The sequence below is a fragment of the Esox lucius genome, chromosome 11, assembly GCF_011004845.1.
Source record: "Esox lucius isolate fEsoLuc1 chromosome 11, fEsoLuc1.pri, whole genome shotgun sequence".
Classification (NCBI taxonomy): Eukaryota; Metazoa; Chordata; class Actinopteri; order Esociformes; family Esocidae; genus Esox; species Esox lucius.
The window spans coordinates 4,931,959-4,951,255 of record NC_047579.1 but is presented as its reverse complement, the minus strand read 5'-3'; the positions used below and the strand labels follow the sequence as shown (position 1 = coordinate 4,951,255).

Here is a 19,297-nt window from a genome sequence, read left to right as displayed (position 1 = left end):
AATGGAAGAAGTTCAAGATGACGGTCAATCTCCCTCGGTCTGGGGCTCCATGCAAGATCTCACCTCGTGGAGCATCAATGATCATGAGGAAGGTGAGGGATCAGCCCAGAACTACACGGCAGGACCTGGTCAATGACCATTAGTAACACATTACGCCGTCATGGATTAAAATCCTGCAGCGCACGCAAGGTTCCCCTGCTCAAGCCAACGCATGTCCAGGCCTGTCTGAAGTTTGCCAATGACCATCTGGATGATTCAGAGGAGGAACGGGAGAAGGTCATGTGGTCTGTTTAGACAAAAATAGAGCTTTTTGGTCTAAACTCCACTCGTAGTGTTTGGAGGAAGAAGGATGAGTACAACCCCAAGAACACCATCCCAACCGTGAAGCATGAAGGTGGAAACATCATTCTTTGGGGATACTTGTCTGTAAAGGGGACAGGACGACTGCACCGTATTGAGGGGAGAATGGATGGGGCCATGTATCGTGAGATCTTGGCCAACAACCTCCTTCCCTCAGTAAGAGCATTGAAGATGGGTCGTGGTTGGGTCTTCCAGCATGACAACGACCCGAAACACACAGCCAGGGCAACTAATGAGTGGCTCTGTAAGAAGCATCTCAAGGTCCTGGAGTGGCCTAGCCAGTCTCCAGACCTGAACCCAATAGAAAATCTTTGGAGGGAGCTGAAAGTCTGTACTGCCCAGCGACAGCCCTGAAACTTGAAGGATCTGGAGAAGGTCTGTATGGAGGAGTGGGCCAAAATCCCTGCTACATTGTGTGCAAACCTGGTCAAGAACTACAGGAAATGTATGATCTCCGTAATTGGAAACAAAGGTTTCTGTACCAAAGCTTTTCTGATATATCAAATACTTATGTCATGCAATAAAATGCTAATTAATTACTTAAAAATCATACAATGTGATTTTCAGGATTTTTGTTTTAGATTCCATCACTCACAGTTGAAGTGTACCTATGATAAAAATTACAGACTTTTACATCCTTTGTAAGTAAGAAAACCTGCAAAATCGGCAGTGTATCAAATACTTGTTCTCCCCACTGTATGTTGTGCCATTGCATATTAAACGTGTATGCTGGAGTTGATGCCGGAGTGTGCAGCTTTTGAATCTAGTGCCACGATTGGTCAAATGACCAAAGACTCAGTAATGTCTTGCTGGAACAGCAGAGACTCGCTGTTTTCTTGACAACAGATCATATAGGTCACAAGATATTAGGCTATTTAATATGCTATTCATCTATTTATTTGGCTTATTTCCCACCAAACATTTTGGCCGTTGATATTTTCATCTGCCGGACAACTACTGTTCTACAATGGGCGATGGTTTTCTGTGATTTATCACTGGCCAGGAAGGATTACCCTCTGTTGCACATCCCCTTACATTGTAATTCCACTCTTACAAACCATTAACGTTCGTGCATATTCCCAGGGTAAAGAGAATCCTATAGAGTGTGATTTAATTTCATGAATGCAGGCCCGGTGCCAATATGAAGTGACTGAGGGGCAGAAAATAAGAAAATAATAATAATTTTTGGGATATTTTTCTATAGATTATTTAAAACTTAAACTGGGGGGGAAGAAAAGTCAACTGAGGGGGCTAAGCCCCCTTTTGCCCCCTCGTGGTGCCGGGCCTGCTAGCCAAATTCTAACAACCAAGCTTGCTAGAAAAACATGCTTTTGGCAGAACAGCAGTTATCTTCAGTCTAATGCATTAATAATGTCAGTTAACTTTCATTTAAATATAAATGATCTCAAGTTCTGTACACAGTGACATTACCTTGACTTCAAGTATGGAGCCTCCGGCTCATCGAAAGGTGATGTAAGTTGCAAGTGACCAGTAGAGGCTGCGCAGCCATCTGCCCATACCGGAGCCAAGTTCTGCTGATAGCAATAGTTTGTAAAACGTTCTATTGGCGTCAATTTATCAGACAAAGGATTAACCAGTCAACCTCTAGCTACTACTATGCCTCATTTCGACTGGTGCTTTACCCCAGAACCAGGGCTACACCAGTGATTTCTGCTAATGTTGGCTCTAGACTTTCCTGTTTTGACTATACATTTGGTACCAAGGACTTAAGGAGGGGCTCAGGTGGGGAGGGAGGAGTAATCACAATCAATGCGATTTGGTTTTCTGGTTACGTAACGCGCCAACCCACCAACCCGTCCTAACGGTGCATTCACACTATTCATGACATTTTGATTAGGCAACGCTAACATCGCCCAAAGTGCTTCGCTTGTGGGCGTGTTTGTGGTGGTGATGGCGTCATAAAAGGTAAACTTAACACCAAATCAAATGTCTTCCAACCTATATTGTTTTTTTTGGAGCAAGAATACCTGCCTATATACAGTGGATATAAAAAGTGGAAAAGGTCAGAAATGATCTATCTTTGTCTCATTCTTTTACATCACGAAACCTGGCATTTTAACAGGGGTGTTATATCCACTGTACAAGGAGTTCATACAGATATCTTTATCTCGATCCTGAATCAAAAACTCAGGAAGCTCTTTGCTATTGTGGTAATCTACCAGCGTTGGAACCAGCGCCGGAGGAAGCAGAGGTCCTTGTGAGTGTAACATATCCTGTTGACCTCACAGCATGGAGAATACCATCAACTGGTCCAAGAGCTGCAGTTTGATGATGTTTTGCTCCAGGGCTACTTCAGGCTGACCTGCTGTCCAGGGTAGATCATCAAATTGCTGCAGTACATACAACATTTCGGCGTGCTATATGTCCTGTGGAATGTCTCGCAATTTGGGTTGGCTATATTTTACTAAAATATTGATTACAAAATATATATTTATATATTAATAAGATATTATTGAAAATTACAAACACATAGCCTGTGTGTATATAACACATGACATATAAGACTATTCAACTAACTCTCTGCTTCTTCACTTTCTCCTGCTCTTTCATGTTCTTCTCTCTTCCTTTTTCTGACTTCCTCTGGGGGCCCTTGGTGCTTCCTGGATTTCAGCACCACTTACTGCCATGTGTGAAGCAGTTGGTCGGGACTCTCCAAACAAAATGAAGAAGCTCATGACAGCCATGAAGCGCTCCACTCCTTTTTAACTCTCTCCTTTTTTCTCTCCCTAACAAATGTGCCTCTTACATTTTTACACTTCTGGCATCATAGTTCCACAAAAAAAACAAGTGATTTTTTTATTTGTATTTTCAATGTGAACTTTTTGAATACAAATAAATTATAATGGAGCATGCGTGTAGTGTATATTAATGTAGATTTATTATATGATCTAACATATCTCTGAATATGGATTGATCATAGGCCTACTATGACAGTGATAACTGAAAGCCATTCACAGTTAGATATAAGGACATGATCACTTTGATCAGCATTGATATATTAAATGTATAGTCTCCAATATGGGGAACCCATGCTTGCTATACGGCCTGCACCCAGACCTTAACAAAATAACTTTTTATGTTTCTCTACTCAATTAATATGCCTCATGGGTGTTATTCTGACACAACCTGCAATGCTAGCGTGCAAACTAGCTTGCTAGAATGAGGTAGCCACAAGTCAGCTAACGTAGCGAGCTAGCTTATATCGACATTATTTAACTCAAGTGAAACCCACTAGAAGCACCAACTATCTCTGGCACCTGCCTCCATGCTGCATTTTTTTGTTTGAGTCTCTGTAAGATAATAGTGTGCAATCATAAAGCTCAGGGAATCCAATCACTGCTACAAGAAGTGTCATTTTTTTCCATCCATCTTTCACAAAAGGACCGCAAAAGCAGACAATGGAACTTGAATGGTGGAACTATTATTGTTTTCTTTTAATTGCACGGAGAGCATTTCACAACTACCTACACAAAATCCTGTGATTGGTGAGCTCCCAGCGATAGACACTGATTTGCATAAAGTTGAGAAATCAGAACTTTTTCTTCGTCTGTAACGGATCGCCACACATCGCCCCACAAGCCACTCGCTCGCCACGCTTCCCTTCATTGAAATGAATTGACCCATCGTAACGGTGCATTCACACTATTTGCAAAATGTTCTATAGCCAATGCTAGCATCGCCCAGAGTGCTTCGCCTGTAGCATAATTGTGGGTGTGTCTTTGGGCAAACTAGCATCATAACAGCATGTAAGCTGTGTATTAAGGTTTGAAAATAGCACATTTGTATGAAGGAATGTCAGATTATTACAATGGTTCAAATTGGAATAGAGACGTATTTGAATAAATTTTTACATTTTATATATCTCTACTCAATTCATATGCCTCATTGATGTAATTCTCACAACCTGCAATGCTAGCTAGCAAACCAGCTTGCTAGAATTAAGTAGCTACCAGTCAGCTAAGGTATCTAATAATGACACCAGAAGCACCAACTATTTCGGCCACCTGTCTCCACACTGCATTTTCTATTGTTTGCGTCTCTGCAAGGAAATAGCGTGCAATCTCACAGCTGAGAGAATCCCATCACTGCTCCTAAAAGTCATCCATCTTTTTAAAAAGGACAGCAGAAGTTCTGTTTAAGTTATTTTAATTGTACGGAGAGCATTTCACAATCACCTACGCAAAATGCCGTGATTGGTCAGTCCCCAGCGATAGGCGTGGGTGATTTGCATAAAGTTGGAAAATCTGAACTTTTCCTTCGCCTCTCACGCATCGCTCCACAAGCCAATCACACGCCACGCTTCCTTTCATTGAAATGAATTGAGACATCGCCCCCATCGTGAATAGTGTGAATGCACCGTAAGTCCTAAAGTCCCGGGCATGGCACCAAGTGAGAGCCGGGCTACTTGGCCCCGGCTTAGTGGCCGACTGGCACTGGCCCGTGTCGACTGGCACTGGCCCAGTGTATCAAATACTTGTTCACCCCACTGTATTTCCTTCATCGAGACCTGGAATTCAAAACTCTATCTCAGTCCTTCTGAAAGATGAATGAGAAGCATTGAAAGCTACATAAGTCAACAGTAGGTCATTAAATAATGCTAAACCAAAAAATTGCATCAAAACATTATGACAAGTTGTTCTCATGCCGACTGTAATATGGAAATTCTTTGTTATCATTTGTTATCATTATGTCTTTACTAGTAGGCCCATAAAAATACATAAAAAAACAATAATGAAAGAGTGTCACTGTGTTCTTCGTAAATAAACATTTTTAAAAAACTGTGGAAAAGATCCTCACTAATTAGTCTTTAACACAACTTCCTGTCGCACATCAATGTTGATTACTTTAGATCAGTGATGCAAGGATATTTTCTCATTACAAATGTTTCTAATGCACTCTAATGCAAGTATTTATGGAATTACTCTTGGATATTTACGGAAGATGATGCAACTGGTGATGCAACAGGAATTTCCCAGAATGACCCAAGTTGCTAAAAAGCGAAAGTAGAAAAGTCTGGGGAAATACGGTACTACACTGCTATCAGATAAGATATTATTTATAATTCCTTGTTTGTATAAGCTGAAAGAAAGCAAGGGAATTTCCTGTTATGTCTGATGTAAGCAGGAAGCATGAAGGGGTAAAGGGAAAAGTCAGACAGGGCTAATAGAGATCTAGAGAGCTATTTACAACAGAAAGTTCCCAGACTGATAAATTTAGCAGACTGATAAATTGTCATGCTAACGTATGCCAACAATATAGAGATACAATTGCGACTCTGAAATAGAGCGTAGGAAATTTCAAAAACATTTGGCAAGGCTTACAGATTTAGAGAAAGACAGACACTCAATTCTCTCAAATGAAAGAAAAGCATCATAGATAAAATCAATAAAGAAAAGATCTGACAACAAAAGGGTCTTTTACCCAATTTACCGACGTCATGCTAACACTGTTCATAAATTGTAATGCGTTGCCCCTTGCCCCAACATTTAGTTTTTCATGTATTGTAACTTATGAATAGTCAACGGACATAATACAGAAACTGATCTAGACATGAAAGAAAGGACACAGCTGTCAGAGTGGTCTCGGTTCCGTTGCTAATGGAATTCTACACACACACACACACACAGGGACACACAAGGTTTTGCATGTTTCTTTCCTGTGTGCATCTTAGAATGTGTCCCACAAATACACAAACAGCAGACTCACCTCTTTGGGAATTTCCCAGCTGAGTCTCTGGGGGGGTGATAAGCATCGCTCTACCTCCCCCTTGCAGTGGCCATCCTCTGTGTAGCCTAGCTGGAAGGCATCTGTGGCCAGGGTGTACTGGAAACGCAACGGGATGAACTGTTATACACCTCCCACCAGAACACCCACACACCTCCCCCCAGAACACCCACACACCTCCCCCCAGAACACCCACACACCTCCCCCCAGAACACCCACACACCTCCCCCCAGAACACCCACACACCTCCCCCCAGAACACCCACACACCTCCCCCCAGAACACGCACACACCTCCCCCCAGAACACGCACACACCTCCCCCCAGAACACCCACACACCTCCCCCCAGAACACCCACACACCTCCCCCCAGAACACCCACACACCTCCCCCCAGAACACCCACACACCTCCCCCCAGAACACCCACACACCTCCCACCAGAACACACACACACCTCCCCCCAGAACACCCACACACCTCCCCCCAGAACACGCACACACCTCCCCCCAGAACACCCACACACCTCCCACCAGAACACCCACACACCTCCGCCCAGAACACCCACACACCTCCCCCCAGAACACGCACACACCTCCCCCCAGAACACGCACACACCTCCCCCCAGAACACCCACACACCTCCCCCCAGAACACCCACACACCTCCCCCCAGAACACCCACACACCTCCCCCCAGAACACCCACACACCTCCCCCCAGAACACACACACACCTCCCCCCAGAACACACACACACCTCCCCCCAGAACACCCACACACCTCCCCCCAGAACACCCACACACCTCCCCCCAGAACACCCACACACCTCCCCCCAGAACACCCACACACCTCCCCCCAGAACACACACACACCTCCCCCCAGAACACACACACACCTCCCCCCAGAACACACACACACCTCCCCCCAGAACACACACACACCTCCCCCCAGAACACACACACACCTCCCACAGATGTGCAACAGTTGGAGCATCAGCCCAGGAGTGCTCTGCATTCAGCCCGCTCTTTCCATTCTTGTACACCACCACGGAGAAGGACTTGTCAAACCATCTAGGGTGAGATGAAAAGAAAAAAATTAGAGCAAAACCAATGCTGACCTACTTTCCCCTGGCAATCATACTTTAACATGTCTTACTGTTATAATGCTGTACAGAGATAATAATGCATCTTTATCCTTTGTTAACAGTTTTGTCAAATATTACATGAGATTTTCAAAACAGCGTAGATAACCTCACGTCTAAAAAGAGATCTTTGAAATCATAGCCTACATAGTGTGCTAACTGAATAAAAAAGAATTAGTGCTTTTGAAACATTTAACACAATATGAATATGGATTTCAAAGCACAGCTGGTTTCTAATATTGAGTAGTACTCATTCAAGGCTACATTTGCATGGTTGCCAGTAGTACTCATTCAAGGCTACATTTGCATGGTTGCCAGTAGTACTCATTCAAGGCTACATTTGCATGGTTGCCAGTAGTACTCATTGAAGGCTACATTTGCATGGTTACCAGTAGTACTCATTCAAGGCTACATTTGCATGGTTACCAGTAGTACTCATTCAAGGCTACATTTGCATGGTTACCAGCAGTACTCATTGAAGGCTACATTTGCATGGTTACCAGCAGTACTCATTCAAGGCTACATTTGCATGGTTACCAGTAGTACTCATTCAAGGCTACATTTGCATGGACTAGGTAATACTAATCTGTTTTGGTTTGAGGAGGGGATACGTTTGTTATTGTTTAAATTGAGTCTTTTATACGTTAGTGTAACGTCTGCCCCACGTGGTGTGGCTGCACCTCCTCTTCTCCTCTCCGACACTCCACCTCTTCGGTGTACTAACCAGCGGCTAGAGACTGATGGCAGCAGCGCTCCCAGAGGACGCACCTGTTCCCCATCACTAATTAGTTGCCTATATTTGTGTTTTCTTTGTTTTTTTTGTGCAGATCAGTCAATAATGTCAACCAAGTCAATGGTAAATACTGTCATTATTAATGTCAACCAAGTCAATGGTGAATATTGTCATTATTAATGTCAACCAAGTCAATGGTGAATACTGTCATTATTAATGTCAACCAAGTCATTGGTGAATACTGTCATTATTAATGTCAACCAAGTCAATGGTGAATACTGTCATTATTAATGTCAACCAAGTCATTGGTGAATACTGTCATTATTAATGTCAACCAAGTCAATGGTGAATACTGTCATTATTAATGTCAACCAAGTCATTGGTGAATACTGTCATTATTAATGTCAACCAAGTCAATGGTGAATACTGTCATTATTAATGACAACCAAGTCAATGGTGAATACTGTCATTATTAATGACAACCAAGTCAATGGTAAAAACTGTCTTTATTGTTGACAACCAAGTCAATGGTGAATACTGTCATTATTAATGTCAACCAAGTCAATGGTGAATACTGTCATTTTATGTGATAAGGTCCTGAATGCACAGTCCAAATAAAGTGTATTCACATAAAAACACACCTGTCGTAGCACTTTCCGTGGAGAAGGGACTTTGCGTAGCGGTCCAAGTTTCCTGCCGGGTCTTCTCCCTTCATGCCTTGCTCATCATCATCAAGGGTGACAAAGAAGGCGGCCTTCTCAATGCAGTCCAGTGAGCGCTTGTTCACCCCTGAGCTGAAGTACTGCTTTCTCACATTATACCACGGCACCCTGGGACAAAACAGAGCTAGAAGTGATTGAACAGAAGACTTCATGAACAATGGGTCTATTGTACTTTCTACTAAAATAAATATCTCAATATCAAGAGCAACCAAATGGGTGACAAGCAACAAACTTATCCTGAATCTAAAAGCATTATAAAAGTTTTAAAGCATTCTCTAAACACAAAACGTCAACTGGAGTTTTGCAGTCCTAGGGCTGCAACTAACAACTATTTTGATAACAATTAATCTGTCGATTACTACTTCATTTATTGATTAATTGAACAGAAATAAATATATAAATTCCAGAATAACTGTTTCATTTAAATATTTTCAGTCATGGACTCAAGTTCAAGTAAAGTCACAAGTCATAGGCATCAAGCGAAAGTCAAGTGGCAAGTGTTTTCTCTTTTAACCAAGCCCAGTCTCAAGTCCACATCTCTGCTCTACCGTATGTTTGCCATGACACCCTGGGTCCTCCAAATAATACTGCTGCCGACAAGAGCATCCTGACCAGCGGAATCACAGCCTCATATAGGAACAGACCAGGATCAACTATCAGGCCCTAGTTTTTCCCTCCCAACTCAGTTATGACTGACAAGAATTAGCTTTTCATCCAGCTACTTATTAGAATCATGTATGCTAAATTAGGGTTGCAGTTCAACCTACAGGATGGTACAATAGCTATGGAGGAACCGGGTTAAGCAGCCCCTACATGTAGAGCTACCTGCCATCCCCATGAGTACTCCGATTACCTTTTGTTGTGCTAACAGTTACGTTAACGTGCACAATGGCAATGCACGATGGCAATTCTAGACGTGCAAAGTGACAAATTGAAAGTGCAAGGTCAATGTGCAACTGAAATGCAGGGATAGCAGCAGTGAGGTTCCCGAGGTAGATGTGTACCTTTAACAACTGAAAACATCCATTATAAGACTTTACAAGGCAGTGTCAGTCCAGTAGAACAAAGGGAGTAGTGCAACAAGGTCGGGGGGGGGTTATTGTTAGTGATGGGTCACAGAGTTAAACAGGTTACAGGAGATGGAAAGAAACTGTTCCTGAGCCTTCTGGAGCAGGAACGAAGAGACCTGTAACACTTGACTGATGGAAGGAGAGCAAACAGTTGGTGTCATGGATGTGAAGGGTCCCTGATTATCCCGTGGGCCCTGCGCAGACAACGTTTGCGCTCAAGGTCTATGACGGATGGGATCTGGGCACCACTGATATGCAGGGCTTTCCGGTCAGCAGCGGAGCAACCGCTAAACCACACTGTGGCGCAGTTAGAATGCTCTCGATTGTGCAGCGATAAAAGTTCACAAGGATCTTGGAAGACAGACAGGCTTTCTTCAGCCTCCTCAACAAGTACAGGCACTGCTGTGCCTTTTTGACCAGAACCACACAAATGTAGCAGAATATGTTGTCCGATATGTAAATGTTATATTCAATCTTTGAATGAAGAGAAGCCCTCAGAAAGAAAAATAACATTTATGACTTTGAAACCCGACAGAATGACTCAACGTGTTCACACGTCGCCTGTATGTGTCCAGCATGACCTTTGAGGGTAAAAAGTTGATGTCTCAGGGACAGGATAGTGGAAAAACAAATAGAGAAAGTACACTTTCATAGCCCATAATTCAAGAGGTTCTGACTTTCTTCCCATGAAACCCTCTCAAATGCCCAATGCTCTTGGTTTTGAAACAGCTGTTAAAGGTTGGTTTCTGCATTTTATCCGCTCTGAGGAGAATCTCAATTACATCGGTCCTGAAATGTATGGAGCTGATCAAATGACAGTCCGAGAGAGAGATGTTTATGACATGGTATGAGATAGTCCATCATGAGACCTTTGATTTTCATAAAGAGATGGAACTGTATTGTGACAACGATGTGGTTATCCTGCATGAAGGTTGTCTCAAGTTCAGAGAGGAATTAATCAATGACGCAGGCGTTGATCCCTTGAGTTGTATAACTATTGCATCAACTTGTATGAAACCCTATCGTACTCATTTTATGACAGAGGAATCTATAGCCAATCTCTCACCTGATAACTATAGAAGGCAGTACAAACACATTCTAGTGGTTCCATCCAATGGTTGGAGTACCTGGCTGATCTGTATTCAGCATGCCTTGAAGGGGGGTGTAAAAAGTTTGGCCCTTATCATGTAGATGGTTATGCAGTCATCGACGGTGTTGACAAATGCATTATTTGGTGGTCGCACCAATGCTTTGACTTTAAGGCATTTAGCCCAAGAGGATGAAACAATAGAGTACAGTGACTCTACATCCCTTTATCCTCATGTCATGAGCAAATACCACTTTCCTCTGGGCCATCCTGAAATCATTCATAGTGACTTTGACTTGCCCTAAAACTATTTCGGTCTGATTAAGGCAACTGTTTACCCTCCTTGGGGTTTGTTTCTTCTAGTGTTACCAACCCATGGTCCTAATGGGAAGCTTTTATTTTCTCTTTGTCGCACATGCAGTGACATCAATAATCAGCAACATCCCTGTGATCATTCTGTTTGTTCATTTTTTAATCAGGAGGTTGCTCTGGTACAGTGGCAGCATTAAAATAATTACCCTAGATTTCGCGGAAATGTCAATGTAATCATTGCAGCTTTCACAACAGCTAATGGCCGTCTTGAATTGTACAGTCTTATGGAAAAGCTAGTTCTATATCACAACACAGATTCTGTGGTTTATGTGAGCAAGCGGGGTGACTGGAAGCCCCCTCTGAGCAATTATTTTGGAGGTTTAACAAATGAACTTGAAGATGGTGATCATATCACACCATTGTGTGATCCCAAGAGTTATGGGTTTAGGACAAGCGTGCCGCACAAGCCCTGAAAAGTGAAGCCAAAACGTCTCGATCGCCCCCTGGTGAGTGGTCCCAGTATAGGTCATAAACCCCGCCCTCCCCATGTTATTCAATGGGACGCGAGACCAACTAAACAATTAAATTACCCTTCAAATATATTTTTTCCGAAGCTGGTTTCTGTCATTTACTGTAGTTTGTTTTTAAAATAAGTTTGTTTTTAGTTAGTTATTTAATGCTCTAAAAACGGTGGTGTGACGTTGTGATTCACAGCTGTGATTGACAGCTATCTGAGCCGAGGAGCCACTGAATCTTCGGAGGACTGAGGAGATTGGAACTTTACATTTAATCTCTAAATTTCTATAATTGATATAATTTCACACGGACATAATGGGTTGTTCTGCAGTACATTGTGCTAACCGATCTGGCATTTCCAATCGATCTTTGAATTTTTTTCGCTATTTAATTAGTAAATAAATGTAATGGGCTAGCTAACGTTAGCTAAAAGACAACAAGCCTCGTTAATAGCCATGTTAATAGCTAGCAGGTGATCGTTAGCTAGAAGTTACCAATTATTTTTGTATTAGGCCTATTCTAAATTAAGGTTAAACATGATGTAAGTTAGGCTATAACATATCGTCTAGGTTTAACAAGCAAAGGTTGTACTGTACTTGGACTTGCGATTGATTACGGTATGCGCATTCTGCGAGGGAGAGTGAGGGCGGGGCACAGGGGAGGCGCCGTTGATTTCGTGGCTTTACGGCTTTACTTCCTTCTCGCTACTGCGCATAACTACTGCGCAGAACTGGTCCCAAGATCGCTATCTGCACAGGCGCAAGTCCAAGATGTCAGCGCCGTATCAGGACACTGGTGGCTTCATTTTTCACCAATGGAAAAGAGCGAAAGGGCGTCGTCCATTATATATACAGTCTATGGTTTAGGACTAAAAACAATCATGTCAAAGCTATGAAAACGCCCCAAAGGTAAACCTGGAATCACTCACGTTTGGTCGAGGGTTTCATTAAAGACAAAACTAGTGAGGAAATGTTTACCTGCTACAAAATAATTGTCAGGGATAAAAAAGGTTTCCATCTGCGCAATGCATCACTCATCAAAACGTTCAGGGTAGTGTATGACAAGAGAGTACTTTTAGCAGACGGTACCACATTACCATTTGGCTTCTGATTAGATAAGATGGAGTTTGTAGAATGTTTTGATTCAAGATTGCATTTACCTTTCTCAGCTCTGATCGTAGGACCATCCAGTAGTGTAAATACGTGTAGTGTAAATACGTGAACTTTGACAATATAGTGTCTTGTTACAGTTGCTATCAACCGATGTATGATGAAATGTTGAAGACAATAAAATAAACTTTGTTGAAGGAATCCCTGAATCATTGAATGATGATCAACGTTTTCCTCCTAACAGGAATAATATTTTAGTTTTGGATGATATGCTGTTTGCAGGTAGTGAACATCCTGAAATTGCCAGAGCTTTTACTCAATATACTCATCATCGAAACTTATCTGTGCTCTATTTGGTACAAAATGTGTTTCACCAGGGTAAAAATAGCTGCAACGTTAGCTTGAACTCCAATTACATGGTTTTGTTTAAAAATCCTAGAGACAAACAACAGATTAACACTTGGGCTCAGCAAATGTATCCGGGGACACAAGGATTCTTCATGGAGACACAACAAAATATACATATTCCTATTTACTGGTAGACCTTAAAGGTTCTACAGCAGAACATTTAAGACTCAGAACAGGTTTGTTCCTGTGGGAGTGGCCAACAGTTTACATCCCAAAGAAAAAGTAAACATGTCTGCACTTTTAAAAAGACATTTGCCCTTCTTGAGAGCCCTAGTCGTAGCCAGGCCAAGGCAAGTTCTTCAGATCTTATTTTGGCCCTCTGCGAGAATGAGTGAATCACTGCAGCGCACGCAAGGTCCCCCTGCTCAAGCCAGCGCATGTCCAGGCCCGTCTGAAGTTTGCCAAAGACCATCTGGATGATCCAGAGGAGGAATGGGAGAAGGTCATGTGGTCTGATGAGACAAAAATAGATCTTTTTGGACTAAACACCACTCGCCATGTTTGGAGGAAGAAGAAGGATGAGTACAACCCCAAGAACACCATCCCAACCGTGAAGCATGGAAGTGGAAACATCATTCTTTGGGGATGCTTTTCTGCAAAGGGGACAGGACGACTACACCGTATTGAGGGGAGGATGGATGGGGCCATGTATTGTGAGATCTTGGCCAACAACCTCCTTCCCTCAGTAAGAGCATTGAAGATGGGTCGTGGCTGGGTCTTCCAGCATGACAACGACCCGAAACACACAGCCAGGGCAACTAAGGAGTGGCTCTGTAAGAAGCATCTCAAGGTCCTGGAGTGGCCTAGCCAGTCTCCAGACCTGAACCCAAAAGAAAATATTTGGAGGGAGCTGAAAGTCCATATTGCCCAGCGACAGCCCTGAAACCTGAAGGATCTGGAGATGGTCTGTATGGAGGAGTGGGCCAAAATCCCTGCTGCAGTGTGTGCAAACCTGGTCAAGAACTACAGGAAATGTATGATCTCTGTAATTGCAAACAAAGGTTTCTGTACCAAAGCTTTTCTGATGTATCAAATACTTATGTCATGCAATAAAATGCTAATTAATTACTTAAAAATCATATAATGTGATTTTCTGGATTTTTGTTTTAGATTCTGTCACTCATAGTTGAAGACTTCTTCATGCTTTGTAAGAGGGGGAAACCTGCAAATACTTGTTCTCCCCACTGTATATAGTGCTGTCTTTGGTGCTGAACAATGATCAATAGGGTATAAAGTGCTGTAGTTTAAACTTTTTCATTACTGAATATGTATAGTTAAATATCAGTCTATTGACAGTGGTATAAATGAGAGTTACATTTTGAGGGGTTTGAGGAGGGGCCTTGAGCTCCATCCTTGCAGAGAGGCCACTGGCTATTGCCCTGCACACACACACATACCTCCTTAAACACTGTTTTCCTTTATATGGTAATCTCTTCCTTTCAGTCTCCTTTCATGTCCTCCTTCACTTCCTGTCGCTGTCATTATGGATTATGGCTGTGGATTATGGCTGATTATGGCTGTTTTGCTACAAACTAACAGATCTAGCCCCTCTAACAAAATTGACCGTCAACAAATTAACCTCTTAGTCACTGGGCATCCTTCATCAACCATTCTTAAGAAGAAATTCCTTTTTAAAACCTACTTACACACTTTTCATGAAGACTCTGACATTCACTAAGGTTTTCTTGAGATTTCTTCTTAGGTAAGAACATATGCACACTCAAGTGTACATTTGGGCAGTGACATGTTTGTACCCAGTTATTAGTTCTTGTTTTTTCTTCAATTCTACAGTTTTATACTACTTCATCGTAATATTGGCTCTCAACATTAGATACATTTTTCGCACATTAACAAGATGAAAAATTTCAATATTTACCTAGACACCATTAAACATTGTGTTAAACTGACCAATGTTTCATAAGTCTACATCCACCACAAATAGCATGAACTATATGCCCTTTGCCACTGGCAGTTTTAAAAGCTTACAAGCCATTAATACTACTGACTTACTACTTGGAATAGTCATATGAAATGAGCACATGCTAGTGAGACTCAAGGAGAACTTTCCACTGCCAAAGCTATTTTATTTCATGGCACAACAACGTGAAATCTTACATACTGCGCTATATATTAGTGTTAGAGCGAGACATACTAGGTATACTGGTCAAACAAGAACCAAGGCATTAGGGTGTGCTAGTGTAGGCAAATAAGGAATTTACTGAATTGCGTGGGTGTTCCACCATTGACGACACTGAGGCCATGCCCTTTGGATAGTTTCCAATGTTTTTTATAGAGATCATCTGTACACTTTGAATGCAATTGGCATCATTGAAATCATTGTCTTGTTGTTTCATTTCTAATATTAAAGTGATTAGGACCCTGGCTAGTATCCAAGTTACTGTACACAAACCTAACTAGAATAGTTAACTAGCTAGATATTAGTGTACATTTACATTGAGACTTCAAAAACAATAAAAAGTCTCTATTTCAACATTTCAAATGTTGTCTTCGTACTCTTTTTTATTTCATTTCTCCTCTAGGGTGATTAAACTATTAATTTCCAGCTCACAACAGGTCATTGTTTGTTTTGGAGATCTAATACATCATGTTTTTATTTGTTTTATTGATACTCTTTCCAGGGACTTGACAACCACTTCATTCTAAGCCCTTCCATTTCCTTCATCCATCTCATCAAAAAGTTATAACAACTTATTTTGTCTTGGTGGTGAGAGATAATGGGCATGAAAAGTAATTGAATTAAACTTGACACAATGTATGAGAATAATAATTATCTCTGTATGAAGGACACTATTTAGGAAATGTGATACCCCTTTACTGATGGGCCCCACACATCCTTTCTTATTGGAGGATAATGGACTGCATAATGGTTGGTTATGACCACTGACCACCTCCTGTGTGTCCTGGCATATGACTGTGTTAACTTTGTAATCATTGGACAACATGCAGGAACTATGGAAGTTCAACATCTTGGACTCTTGGATGCTAAATAAAGTTTCTCCCCTGACTTCAGTTTAATCAATGACTCCGTTCATGGATAAAAAGAGGACAGAATATAACAGTGGCTTGTTTACTTGATTAGGCATTGTTGGCTTAATGGGCTAATACGGTAATCCTTAAACAGCAAACCATGCCTTCCTAGCCCTCCAGAGTGGACCTTCAAATCATCTGAAATGTGTGTCTGCCCTCTTAAGTCAAAGTCCACACATCACAATACAGTAACTACTTAAATCTGCAAATCTGTGGGACCATCAAACATACCAGTTCAAATTGATTCCAACTCAAGTCCATGGAAATACCCAGTACATTAAAGCTACTGACAGGAGGCCAGCAACATATCTGGAATGGGGGTTGATGAAAGAGAATGAAACAAATAGAATGTCTCAAGTGTTCCATGTGAATGATGGAAAATGCTTACAATAGTGTTTTGTATTACACAAACACACAAACACACAAGCACACAAACACACAAGCACACAAACACACAAGCACACAAACACACAAGCACACAAACATCCTGACCCTCCTCCCCCCTGCACTACACACCTATCTCCGGCGGTCAGCGCTCCCAGCCTACTCTCTCCAGGCCTGGGCATTGAGGGGTCGTCTAGGATCCTTTGGATCTGGTACTCAATCTCCCTGGGGGAGAGCAGGCGGCCGGCGTTGTACACCCACAGACGGAAGAAGCGTCCCCGGTGGAAGACCGCCACAAACTCACTGTCCTGCCAGTGCTGCAGCACATCTGGAGGGAGAGATGGAGAGAGAAATAAGCAGAAAATGAAGATGAACCAAGTTGCCTGGCAGCTCAGTCTGTTCCATTGAAGATGTGTGTGTTCATTACCAGTCTCTTCTCCGGGCGTGCGCGTAGTGTTGAACATCCGCTCACACTGAGCCGCACACAGAGGGACGACTGTACCAGGCACACGACTCTATGAGATTGAAAGAGACCAATGGATGGGTGGATGGAGAAAAAAAGAGAACAACATTCCTTTTTAGGTTGGGGAATTACAGCAACTTCACATTGTTTAATCTCACAGGCCAATTATTTAATTCATGCCTGAACTAAATAACTGCGGAGGTACTCACAGAGTTAAAGAAGGAAAGGAAGAAACAGTGAGAAAGAGAGGGGCACGTTTGAGTTGACCCAAAAACAAACTGCAAAGAAAAATCTGCATGAGCATTATAGCTTCCCTCCAAAGACAACTGGCCAATATATCAGCCACCTGAGTAGCCTGGACAGGGTTAGCAGGCCCATGCATCTACACAGAACATGGTGTGCAGTACTGATCGTTTCCCCATGCAGTTCAGCAACACGACGTCCCCCGTCCACACACACACACATTACTCATTCAGACGGTGAGACACAGTCCGGTTAGAGCAGTAATGGAAGGAACACAGAGTGGGATGGCAGAGCTGTCTGGGGAGGATTGCGTAAGTCTCTGTGACCTGTGCCTGGCTAGACTACGGTAGGTAACTAAGGGGAAGTAAAACACAACTCACCAGCCCATTCTTATACATTATAACGGACCTACTGAATATATGTTTTAATTATTGCCCTTTTCTGGCCTGAAATTCATTTGTGGTTAACTAATTACAAAACAAATGTGTGGAATTTCTAAATCCTGAGTTGGCTCCTGAGACAAAATGTTTGCCCTCCCCTGGACAAGACCAAGATGGACGCCTGGTTTGAGCAATGTGGTGTATGGTTAGGCCTACTAGTGTTGTTATGTTGGTGGTACTCACTGGTTTGAGCTGCTCGCTGTTGACTTTGCGTCGGTAGAGCAGCAGGGCTGTGATGGTGTTTCCTGCCCTTGCCGCTTGGACGGGTGTGGGAGTGACATAAAGGAAATCCTAGCGGAGACAGAGAGTTAAAGAAAAAGGTCAATAGCACAAAATCTAGTGCACGTACAAAATCTTTCCATTGTTCCAAAATAAAGTTGCTAACTTGTTCTTTCATTGGAAAGCACCCAGCAGAATTCTCAATGGAATCAACTGCAAATCCCTGCACGCAAGGCTTTTATCCCAAGCAAATCTTTCAAGTGTGCTAGTGAAAACATGTAGCAATGCAGGATGAGAGAGTAAAAAGCTTCCCTTTTCTTAGCCAACAACATCTCCAACCCCATCCCATCTTAAGAGCTAAAAAAAATGAGGATAGGATACAGGAGGAAATTGCGGTGTTAAAGGAGCTAATGAGGTGTGACACTGTAAAGAACATGCAGGCCTGCCTGGTGAAATAAACATCCAAATACAGCCTAAATCCACCCGCTCATGCTGGTGACGGTTTTTCACTATGTGGCCCGGGTGAAGGAAATATAGGAGATGTGTGTATCTATGTACAGTAGAGTGTGTATCTATGTACAGTAGAGTGTGTATCTATGTACAGTAGAACGGTACCATGCCATAGTAGTTGCTGTTGACCATGATTGGTCCACGACCTCTGAGGTAGATGTACTCCTCCCACCAATCGCTGACCTGTGACGGAGAGAAAAAAATACACATAGGGAGAGAAAGGGAGAGACAGAGAGAGACAGAGAGAGAGAGAAAGGGAGAGAGAGAAAGGGAGAGAGAGAAAGAGAGAGAGAGAGACAGAGAGAGAGAGAGAGAGAAAGGGAGAGAGAGAGAGGGAGAGAAAGGGAGAGAGAGAGAGAGAAAGGGAGAGAAAGGGAGAGAAAGTGAGAGAAAGGGAGAGTCAGACTAACAGACAAAAAGAGGCTGTGATAGACAACGCACAGAGAACAATTCATTGATGGTAGACGTTAAATCATTAGAAAATCAGTACGAAATTTGCGAGCGTGTGTGTTTGTGTATATGGGATCCTGAAAACGGGAGCGAACAAACAAAAGAGAGTGTGTTTGTGTGAATTAGTTTTTAAGAGTGCGTACTAGAGAGCATGTGTCCACAGTGGCTTACTCACATAGTTGGTAGCCCACAGGGCTTTGAGCTTGAGATAGCGCTGCAGTCTGTTTCCCAGTGTTTCCTCAAACTGAGCAGCCAGGGCAGTCATCCTCTGGAACTCCGGGTCGCTCAGCAGTGGACGCACCGACTCCAGGTACTGTAGGAAGCAACAAGTGCGCATTGAAA

General features: G+C 42.6%; 1 protein-coding gene across 3 annotated transcripts in view; it reads right to left on the bottom strand.

The window, feature by feature from the left end:
- Nucleotides 1–19,297, bottom strand: part of cpt1cb (carnitine palmitoyltransferase 1Cb) — a 66,502-nt gene that overhangs the window by 30,421 nt on the left and 16,784 nt on the right. For 2 of the 3 annotated variants that reach the window (XM_020051177.2, XM_020051176.2), the window contains exons 6-12: nucleotides 19,131–19,268; nucleotides 18,611–18,688; nucleotides 17,960–18,067; nucleotides 16,763–17,145; nucleotides 8,616–8,804; nucleotides 7,065–7,170; nucleotides 6,088–6,204 (exon numbers count right to left, since the gene is read on the bottom strand). In XM_020051177.2, coding sequence (XP_019906736.1) covers nucleotides 6,088–6,204; nucleotides 7,065–7,170; nucleotides 8,616–8,804; nucleotides 16,763–17,145; nucleotides 17,960–18,067; nucleotides 18,611–18,688; nucleotides 19,131–19,268 — 1,119 coding nt within the window. The remainder of the gene's footprint in view (nucleotides 1–6,087; nucleotides 6,205–7,064; nucleotides 7,171–8,615; nucleotides 8,805–16,762; nucleotides 17,146–17,959; nucleotides 18,068–18,610; nucleotides 18,689–19,130; nucleotides 19,269–19,297) is intronic. The other variant, XM_013131859.4, reaches the window with a different exon arrangement.